We start from the raw sequence: 10,953 nt of genomic DNA, 5'->3' as shown, positions 1-10,953 counted from the left end.
TATATATATATATATATATATATATATATATAATGGTGTTGGAGTGATCTCTACGCATATCTACGTCTAATATATGTGTTTGCACGCACGTGTTATAAGAGAAATTAATTGTGATTTTTTTTTTTTTTTTTTACTTGCCTGCAGGGGTCTGAGGTTTTAATGATGTATCGTACCGTGTTTGGTATGATAGATCACGACTTAGACGATTAGATTTGAGTTAATGTATGCTTCAATAAATTTTATTCCCTTATGCATAATTTACTGTTTCTTTTTCTAAATAGTAGGCATCTTTATCCTTTTATATTTAATTGTTCATATTCCTGTGTCTTTGATCTCAAAGGATCTCCGAATATTCCGGATATATTCTTGTTTGGAGAGTTCCACAATATCACCCTTTTTTAAAAGATTTTTTTTATTTATTTTTCGTAATATAATTTCATGTATTCTCAAGGAATTTCTTTTTTTTTTTGGTTATGCAAATCACGTTTATGAAATTGAATAAAAATTATGTATAAGGAGAAATCTTGCTTTCTTTTCTTTTCTTTTTTTTTTTTTTTTGCTTGTGTGAGGGAACTAATTTAAAGTAACTCTCTTGCTAACCATCATTGCAATTAGGCACCACCAATTACACAATTCTATCATTAACCCCACTATAACCACTACAGCAATGCTATTTGTACATTTCTAAACTAAATATAAAATTTATATTCCAACGGCTGGTCTTTTCTTTTTAATCTTATCAACATTTTTTATCTTGCTAAAATCTATTTTGATTGTCTATAAATTTTTGAATAAAAAGAGTATAAAATTTACATCTATATATAAGTGTACAAATAGTATTACCACTGTCAATCACTATCGTAGATCACACGCAAATCTCTGTTGCAGTATATAATACAAATTGAAAAATTAAACACGATAACAATTTGATTAATTACTAAATTAATTGTTTCTAATTATCAGGACAAGAAACATATACACCCTCACAAAAACATTGATTCATCTCATTTTACAGTAATCTAACTTCTTAATTAGACACTTACGTACATCGAAAAGAACAATGAAACCAAAATGCTCGCACAAAACAGCTCTTGTACTGTTACCAGAGCCCGAAGAAAAAAATATTATTAGATATAATGTATTTAACGGATCTGCTTTACTTACACGTATGCCAATAAAGCAATTCCCCTTCTTTACCCTCGGGTCGAAGCAATCTCTTCAGTACGTACGTACCTATCCACGTAGTATTATACAAACTGTATACGAATATATATATACACGTACTTTTTTCTTTTTTCTTTTTTCTTTTTTCATGTAACAACTCTGTACACATAACACATGTGAGAACACACAGGACATGCACGATAGTAACTTTATCAATGTCTTTTCCTGCTTTTGATGGTTGTGGAGTCAGGAGTGGAGCTTGATGGGTCCAAGTAGATCCCTTTTGTGTTCCATTTTTTCGTGGACCATGCTTTTTTTTTTTTATTTTTTTAACAAGGTAAAGTTGAATTTACTTTCTCCTTTATTTAGCTGGCCCATTGTGCCCATGTAAATGGGTACAGATATCGAAAATTTTATCCGAATTCGAATCCGAAACCGAATTGAGCGGATTTATCCGATACTAAATGCATATGGTTTTGAATATAGCTATCAAAAATAAAACCCGACGAATATGGATATGGACAGTATCTTATCCGAACCCGAATCGGCTAAACCCGAATTTATTTTACATTATATATAATATCTATATAAAAATTTTATGCTATATTTGAATTTGTATTTTAAAAATTTAGATTTAATGTAATATATTTTGAAATATTAAAAAGAGAAATATTATTTCGAGTCGGATTTTCAGGTTCAGTTTTCGAATTTTTGGTCGGGTTTCAGGTTCGGATATATATATATATATATATATATATATATATATATATAGGATATATATATTATTATGACTTCAGCTACTTCTATTGATAGTACTGAAGCTCGATACTATAATTTCGTTTTCGATTTAGAGTATTTAATCAACTATACCAAATCGTTAAATATGATCTAGGGGTCCATGAAATTCTTAGGAATAAAATTTTCGTTTTTTATGATATCATTTACTTAGTAAGTTAAATCATGTTAAAATGAACAGTAAAAATTGAGCAATTTTTAAAATTTGAATATAGGACTTTTGAATTCAAGATCAATGATGTTGACCTTGGTCTAGATAGTTTAAAGTATTTTCTATCAAAATTTAAATAAATTTAGATTTTTCTACACAGTTAAACTACAAACTTTTCATAATAGTTATTAAAATTTGACAATTGTGAAACAATTTGATTATAAAGTAAACTATGTCAAAAAAATATAAAATTTTATTTTTAAAAACTTCAAATATCCTAGGAGACTACTATCATCGCATATCTCTTAAAGCCGAAAACCTAATTGCATCAATAACTTTGTACTAGGAAAAAGATGGTTCAAACCCTCAAGATCCCTCTACCAAACGTCCTCAGAGCAAGTGGCAAAGGGCTTGGTGGTTGGTACCCGAGATCCAAGTTCGAATCCTAATTGATTCACATTTCTAGCTAAGTTTATTTCTAAATGAAATAAACGAAGCGGGTAGCGTGCTACCTATCTCTCAAAAAAAAAAAAAAAAAAAAAAATCTCTCAAGGACACATGATTAACATCTTTAACTAAAGAATTATTTCTTCTTTTTTTTGAGAGAGATAGGTAGCTACCCGTTTCGTTTTATTTCATTTAGAAATAAACTTAGTTGGAAATGTGAATCAATAAGGATTTGAACTTAAAACCTCGGGTACCAATCATCAAGCCCTTTGCCACTTACGCTAGGACGGTCTGTAACTAAAGAATTACTTGTCTAATCTATTTTTAGTTTGTGGAACAATATCTACGAAAAAGCAAAAGCTACATGCTTAACAATAAAAAAAACTCCTAATAAATAAGCAAAAATAAAATTTTCATACTCCAATAGCTTCTATATCTAACTTTCATAAGAAAATGTATAGGATTTAAATCAAAAAATGCTAAAGGCTTTCGAGCAGTTTCACTTAAACCATACTCAACTAGAAAAAATAAAATCTTTTTTTTAGAGAGAGTGAGGTAGAATGCTATCCATTTCATTCAATTTTTACGAATAAATTTAGTAAAAAATATGAAGCAACTAAGCTTCAAATTTGAGAGTGCAAATATATATTGATTATCAAATTCTTAGTCAATTGCGCTAGATGCCTAGATACGATGGTAGGTACACTTAATCAAAAGTTGAAGCCAATTTAACATATTTCTAGTAGTCACATGCATGAAGTGTCATAAAATTTACAATAATATCTACTTTTAATGGCGAAAAATGGAAGAGTGGAAGTAGCACTAAAATTACTTCATTGTTTACCGAACTAAATTTTCAGCACGGTACTTCAGTAAGCCCTAATTTGAATGCATAAATATCTTATTTCGGATATAGCTTTGATTTACTAGTCAAAAGGTTATATAGTATTTGATGGATGAGTAATGTAATTAAACATTGAGAATGAAATAATATATTTTACTTTCTAGTTAATTTTTCATAATAAGATAAATTATTTTATAGGTGAAATATGTTACTTTACAAAATCATAGATGACGATACTTTTGAAGGAGCTAAAATTAAAAAATCTTCAATCACAACATAAAATTTTTATACCAATTAAATAAGTTCTTTAAGGATAATTTATTCCAACATCTAAACAGGGTCCATAGGTTTTAAATATTAGATTAAAATGAGTCATTTGAGCAATACAATAATATCCATGGAGCAAAAACGAAAGAGACTTTTGGGGCCTAAATCCACTCATTAAGATAGGAACAAATGGTTTTATTTGTTTTGGAGAAACAAGAAAGGCAATATAATCTCTTCTAAGAAAAGTAACAAGAGCCCTTTAATTTCGACCTTAATCCCTTGCATATCTTATTTGCTTTAATTTTTATAAAGCATGCTTGTGGACTCCTTTCCTTTACTTTCATTTGTTTAAAGTAAGTTGTAGAAGGAAAATAATGCACCATAAGCTACACTTTTTAACACTAGAAGGTTTTATTTCCATTAATTAAGCACTGATGATGGTGACCAATGGCCTAATCCACTACTAAAGTCTCCGAAAATGTCTAATATCAAAGCTTAAGTGTAAGCTTTAGTTAATGCTTCTACAGCTACATGTATACAATTTTGTGCTAGCTCATCTACCATTGTCATACAAAAACCAAACCTTTTCTTTTTCAATACACACTTTCCAAATTCTAATTCATTTTGTGCCCGAAAAGAAAATAAAAATGGAAAATTTTGCAGGTCCTTTGCAATTAAGTGGTCAAAATTTGTCCCAGTTGAGATCTATCCTGGGAGGATCCAAATTGCAAATCAACCCTCAAATTTTTCTGTCTCTTGCATTTAACTACGGGCTTCGGCCGAGAAAATTTTTCAGGAAAATCAGGCCCAGTCCGATTCACAAGGCCCAATTAATAAGACCATTTTTTGGCCCACTTTTGGTTCGTATTCCACTAGATATTAACACGATACGAGAAATTAATTAATAGATATTTGGAAACTAAAATAAATTACGAGGTTTGTTCTAAAAATAGTTTATTAAGAAAAGAATAAAAATTATACGTCAAAGCCAATTGAAATCTGGGCATAGATTTCAAATGTATAATTAACTAGAAGAAGACGGAAATCCGGCTTAGGGCCAAATTCAAGTAAACCCAAAAAGTATTTACATTTTATTAGGCCCAATCCAAAGTCCTAACCCAAGCGCAAATAATGCTTTCGGGCTCCCAAAGCCGAAACCTGTCCAATCGTGTCGGGCCTTATTCAGGTGCACATCACCCATCTCGTTCGTACTTGGATCTATGATGTTGCGATTATAAATCAAGTTTGTTAAAAGTAGCGACATTAATTTTATTATTTATTATGAAGACAACGAGAAGATCTGGTACGTAGTTATAGAATTAAAATATCAGAAACAAATTCTCATTAAAGTTGGCTGAAGTAACTCGTTTGTTGAGAAATCTAAAATTACTTTCTATTAGAGCATCATTTGTTTCTTTTTCTTTTCTTTAATGTTTTTATTTATTTATTTATTTTTCTCTATAATATAATTAACTTGTTATAAAATGTATTTCTGAATTGATAACAAGGCATATATTTAAGTATACATATATATCCTTTATAATAAAAGCAAAATAAAGTTCTATTAGAATTGGTCTTTTTACTCGCGCTCTTCCTCATTCTTCTAAAGGTAAAACTAATTCCTATCTCGGATCGGGTTGACGGGTCAGAGGATCCGACACCGACGACCCAAAACAGCAAGAACGAGATCAACCGATCCCGACATGCCGTTACACCGTCGACGCTCCACCGTTATTATTCCAGTAGTTACCGTTACTAGAAAAATCCGCGTCTCCGTTGCGTGCTCTCTCTCTCTCTCTCTCTCTCTCTCTCGTTCCGATGATCTCCGACCCCTCGAGCCCCCAACGCGTCGTTCTCCCCCTCTATCCAAACCCTAACCCTAACCCTCGATCTCTCCTCCCCCTCCAATTCCCCGAAACCTAAACCCTACTTCGCCTCGACCTCCAACCCTGCTCTGCCAACGCCGGCGATTTCGTCACTCTTCGGCGTCGTCCTCGTCGGGACTTGGGGGAGGGAAGGATTGGATGAGGGAGAAATCTAGGGTTTCTGAGGAGATGGGATTGGGTGGGTGAAGGATGCCGGAGCTCCGCAGCGGGGTGCGCCGGGGCCGGGCTCGGGCTCTGCCGAATCCGATCGTGCAGGCGGAGGGGGCGGCCGCTAGGCGGCGAAGGGCGGCGAGGAACAAGCAGCGGCAGGGCGATGAGAACGCGGTGACGAGGTCGCTCGAGAGGGAGGAGGAGGAGAACAGGTTCGCCGAGGGCGGAGGAGAGGAGAACAAGGAGGAAGAAGGGGTCGGGGAGAGGAGGATGGATGAGTTCGAAAGCAGGCCGAGGAGCGCCGGGAAGCCCCCCGGAGCGGAGGACGAGGGGAGCACGGCGCCGCTCCCCAAGACGGTTGGCTTTGTTTCAGCTTCGATTCTCTTTCCAATGTGTGTAGTTTTCTCATTAATACTCGTGCATCTTGTTTCTTGTACGCAGGTCCAGATCGGCAATTCACCTTTGTACAGAATTGAGAGAAAGCTTGGAAAGGGAGGTTTTGGACAAGTCTATGTCGGTCGCTGTGTTTCCCCTCCCAATATATATGATTGCTCTGGTTCTAACGCTTTAGAGGTTCTACTCTTCCTCATGGCCAGGGCCTTTTGATTTTCTCTTTGTTAACGATACCTTGTACAACAGTTGCTTGTTCTCATGCAATTATACATTTCAGGTGGCACTAAAATTTGAACATCGCAGCAGCAAAGGATGCATTAATGGACCTCCGTACGAATGGCAGGTTTACAAGTGAGTTCCATATCTATCTCCCTTGTATTTTCCCTCTTTTTTGTTAACCCTCGTAATTTGACTACTTAATATGGAGATTCGCATTCATTTTGTATTTTGCAGCACTCTTGGCGGTATTCATGGTGTTCCTCGAGTCCATTACAAAGGATGCCAAGGTGACTATTATGTCATGGTAATGAAACTCGTTTTTTCTGACTTTTCTGGCTTCAATGTTTTGTTGTACGCTATCGTCTAGATTACAATGTGGCTATTAATCTAATAAATGACACGATGGTTGTGCAGGTTATGGATGTGTTGGGTCCTAGTCTGTGGGATGTTTGGAATAATAATGCTCATAGGTATGCGCTGTTGCATGGTGCATTTTACCTTTGTTATTCTATGCAACTTGTCTGAAATTTATTGCTGATTTTCTGCAGAATGTCTGTTGAAATGGTTGCTTGTATTGCCATTGAGGCGATCTCGATACTTGAAAATATGCATTCAAAGGGGTAGGCCTACTTTTGTCTCAATTTGTTTGATTGTTTTGACATTTTGTAGGATCCTATTTCTTAACATGTAATTACTGCGTGACAGGTATGTGCATGGGGATGTAAAACCTGAGAATTTCTTACTTGGCCCCCTAGGGACTCCTGAAGAGGAAAATCTTTTTCTTGTTGATCTTGGATTAGGTAATTTATAAATGCTATCTGCCCTTTAATAATGTTTCTTAATTTTCATATGCACAATATATAATATATAGTTCCTTGGTTGATACATCATTAACATATCTTTTTTCCTGTTCCTCCAATTCTATTAGCGACTAGATGGAAGGACAGTGCCACAGGGCAACATGTTGAATATGACCAAAGGCCAGATGTTTTCAGGTGATTTGATGAATTTGTTAAATAGCACTTATATTTATTTGGCTTGCATAATCAACTTAGCATGTATGTGTTGCATACTCTTAAACTAAACTATGTAGGGGAACTGTGCGCTACGCAAGTGTTCATGCTCATTTGGGACGAACCGGAAGCAGAAGAGATGATTTGGAATCACTTGCATATACACTTATCTTTCTTCTTCGCGGCCGCCTACCTTGGCAAGGATACCAGGTTGGTTTTCTTTCTAACTATAGTGGAAAATCTAATCCTATTTTTCTTTTCGAGTTCTCATATATGCTACTCTTTTTCATGCTCTCAGGGTGAGAATAAAGGCTACCTTGTTTGCAAGAAGAAGATGGCAACTTCTCCAGAGTCCCTTTGTTGCTTTTGCCCAACACCTTTTAGACAATTTGTTGAGTACGTGGTGAATTTGAAGTTTGATGAAGAACCGAACTACGCAAAGTGCATCTCTCTCTTTGATGGCATAGTAGGTCCCGATCCAGATATTAGGCCAATCAACACAGATGGTGCTCAGAAGGTACATTAATGGCCTGGTGGCTAATATTTTGATTATTCATCTTTACCTGGACGTTCTAGATATTTAATTTCAATTCAATATATGTAGCTTATCTATCAGGTTGGTCAAAAGAGAGGCCGGGTCTTGATGGATGAAGAGGATGACGAACAATCAAAGAAAAAGGTCCGTATGGGAATGCCTGCAACCCAATGGATTAGCGTCTATAACTCAAGGCGACCTATGAAGCAAAGGTGAGTTCCTTAAATAATGAGTGTTGCTTTAAAATGCTCAATGCCGTTGTAGTTGAATGTTTTTCTCCGTTTACTTTTATTTGGGAGAAGCCAATCCATTTAGAAGTCTTAAATGTTTGATCGTGCACTCTCAATTAGTCGAAGATCCAAGGCCCTTGTGATTCATGTGCTGATGCTTAGAATCATGGTTATTTGAATGCCATGGTAGTGTGGTTGGTTCGTTATCATTATTCATGCTAACTTATGTTTGACCTAAGAAAAAGTGATGCAACACAGAATATAGAGTATAGAAAGATGAGCATTTTTCCAACTGGTATTGTAGGTACCACTATAATGTTGCAGATGGAAGGCTTGCACAGCATATTGAGAAAGGAAACGAAGATGGCTTGTTTATAAGTGCGGTAGCTTCTTGCTCGAATTTATGGGCTCTGATTATGGATGCTGGCACTGGTTATACTGCTCAAGTTTATGAACTCTCTACGCAGTTTCTCCACAAGGTAGATACAAAATTTCTTGAAATCATTCTGTTTTCTGTTGACTTGTTACATAATGTTCTACACCATATTATGCGATCTGATACGTATTATTTTCCTTCTATTTCTGCTTAAAGGAATGGATAATGGAACAATGGGAGAAAAATTATTACATCACTGCACTAGCAGGGGCAAACAGTGGCAGCTCTTTGGTAGTGATGTCCAAAGGTAATTTGTTATCTGTGATGGATATTGTTGAAATTAAGTCAGTGTGCATTTCTTGTAGCTTCTGATATTCCTTCCTCAGGTACACAATATGCGCAGCAGTCCTATAAAGTTAGTGATGCATTCCCCTTCAAGTGGATAAATAAAAAATGGAAGGAGGGCTTCTATGTAACCGCCATGGCCACTGCTGGAACTAGATGGGCAGTTGTCGTGTCCAGGAATGCCGGTTTCTCAGATCAGGTCTAGTTTTATTTCTTTTTGGTTTTTTGCTACTGAGTTTTTGCTGCTGGTATTTATAATTGCTTAATATTACTTCAGAGTGTTTTACATAATTATTCCTGTGAAAATCATCTGTTTACATGTGTAGTGATTTACTTTTCCAGGTGGTGGAGCTTGACTTCTTGTACCCCTCGGAGGGTATTCATCGACGGTGGGATAGTGGTTATCGAATAACTGCAACAGCTGCAACATGGGACCAGGTGGCCTTTGTTTTGAGTGTACCGAAAAGAAAACCTGCAGATGAAACACAAGAGACGCTTAGAACATCAGCTTTTCCCAGTCAACATGTAAAGGTGAGGCTGTCCTCCTCCATCTTTTAGTGCCTATTTGTCCCATCTTTTGGAACTTCTTGAGAAGCAGAAGCTTCACGTTTTGGCAAAAAAAAAGGGTCTACTGCTTTTGGAGGTGTAGCTAGTGTAATGGGTTTCTGGGATTGCAGAAGCTTAACTCTTAACCTTTTGCTTCTGCTGCAGCTGGAAGCTTTCAAGGGGGCTTTAATGTAAAAGCACTCCTGAGCTCTAGCAGCATTTCTGTAGGAGCTATAGGAGGGCCAAATAAGCGCCAAATCTATGATCTTTAAGAATCTTTGATCTTAAAGAAGCCATAACTAACTATTTGAAAATATTTGTTTGCAGGAAAAGTGGGCAAAGAATCTCTACGTCGCATCTGTTTGTTATGGCAGAACAGTTTCTTGATGCTCCTTTTTCTAGTTATGATGGCAGAGAAGAAGCGGCACAAAGCCATTTAACAACAACCCTCTCATCATGCCCTTCCATTTATCAGCTGAAAGCCCTTGTCAAATGTGGGTCGTAAATGTCCATTGATTGTACAATATTTTGCAGGTTTAGTCCTCTTAGATACAATACAGCTAACAAAATGGTGCTCAACCGCTGTCGACATATAGGATGCTCCTGTATGAGGTATCAAATGTTGTTTTGGGCATCCATAATTATTCTTAGGCTTGTATATAAGTGTATATCTGATCAATTAGAAGTGCATGTATTTTAATCTTAGTGCTTCTTTTTATTCATGCCAATTGGAGTTAAGGTTCACTTTACTAGTTGAACAGCTGAATGTACTAAATTCTCATCTGTTATTTGTCATATTTGTTGGTACTTGATATGGAACAAGCCAGATAATTTTGGTAAAAATGAGATGTACTTCTCTTAACACGAAGCTATATAGATATATATTTTCTTATTTTTCTAGTTGATTTATTCCTGCTGCCTTCTGTTCCAAATTCATTTTCTCTACCCGTATATTAAAGAAACTTGTGATTGCCGTGTTTGCATGGTAAACAGCATACCGTATGCTCATTAAAATATGGCGAACTTGACCTTGAATGTTTTTTTTTTTTCTTTTTTTGAGAGAGAGAGAGAGAAAGAAAGGTAGCGATTTACTCGCTTTGTTTATTTTTTTTATGAGAATAAACCTAACTAGAAATGTGTTGTAATTAGGTTTTGAACTTGAAACTTTGGATACCAACTATTTTAACCGTCGGACAACTGCACTAATATGGTTTTTTTTTTTTTTTTTTTTGAGAGAGATAGTACGCTACCCGCTTTATTTATTTCATTTAGAAATAAATTTAGCTGAAAATGTGAATCAATTAGAATTCGAACTTGGAACCTCGGATATCAATCACTAAATTTTTTACCACTTGCTCTAGGGACGGTCGGTGCACTAATATGGTTGGTAACTAGAATTTGAATGTTGAAACCAGTGTTTCATGAACTTGGCCTGATGAAAGGGAGCAGCTTGAATCAGAATGTCAAGTGTACTGGGACTGTATAAGGTCGAAGATTCGTGCAGGCTTTCTAAGATGGTAATTTCGTTGTTTATTGGTAAGGCTGCTGCACTATTTTCAGAGGCCTTAACTATTGCTCTATCAAACATAATG

At 35.7% G+C, this 10,953-nt stretch overlaps 2 protein-coding genes across 4 annotated transcripts in view; both read left to right on the top strand.

The window, feature by feature from the left end:
- LOC109709970 overlaps positions 1 to 301 on the top strand; it is a 1,836-nt gene extending 1,535 nt beyond the window's left edge. For both annotated transcript variants that reach the window (XM_020232370.1, XM_020232369.1), the window contains one exon: positions 1 to 301. This exon is cut by the window's left edge. The gene's annotated coding sequence lies outside the window, so the exon portion shown is untranslated.
- On the top strand, positions 5,416 to 10,223 carry LOC109709921 (casein kinase 1-like protein HD16). Of its 2 annotated transcripts, none has more exons than XM_020232300.1 (16): positions 5,416 to 6,061; positions 6,146 to 6,277; positions 6,375 to 6,448; positions 6,551 to 6,620; positions 6,731 to 6,786; positions 6,865 to 6,936; positions 7,022 to 7,116; positions 7,245 to 7,311; positions 7,410 to 7,539; positions 7,628 to 7,846; positions 7,946 to 8,076; positions 8,399 to 8,573; positions 8,687 to 8,777; positions 8,857 to 9,014; positions 9,158 to 9,346; positions 9,689 to 10,223. In XM_020232300.1, exons 1-16 carry the CDS (start codon positions 5,744 to 5,746, stop codon positions 9,746 to 9,748), a joined length of 2,037 nt encoding a protein of 678 aa, XP_020087889.1. In that variant the 5' UTR covers positions 5,416 to 5,743; the 3' UTR covers positions 9,749 to 10,223. The 2 variants fall into 2 exon arrangements, with proteins under 2 accessions (XP_020087889.1, XP_020087888.1); XM_020232299.1 differs by having other exon boundaries at positions 5,417 to 6,061; positions 7,934 to 8,076.

Source organism: Ananas comosus, linkage group 5 (assembly GCF_001540865.1).
Source record: "Ananas comosus cultivar F153 linkage group 5, ASM154086v1, whole genome shotgun sequence".
NCBI lineage: Eukaryota > Viridiplantae > Streptophyta > Magnoliopsida > Poales > Bromeliaceae > Ananas > Ananas comosus.
This window is presented reverse-complemented; position numbering and strand designations above follow the sequence as displayed.

Excerpts from the sequence above, each read along its gene's own strand:
- LOC109709921 (XM_020232299.1), top strand. The coding sequence starts at position 5,744 with ATGCCGGAGCTCCGCAGCGGGGTGCGCCGGGGCCGGGCTCGGGCTCTG. Across the intron at positions 6,062-6,145 it reads CGGCGCCGCTCCCCAAGACG|GTCCAGATCGGCAATTCACC; the intron begins GTTGGCTTTGTT and ends TCTTGTACGCAG. Across the intron at positions 6,278-6,374 it reads CTGGTTCTAACGCTTTAGAG|GTGGCACTAAAATTTGAACA; the intron begins GTTCTACTCTTC and ends TATACATTTCAG.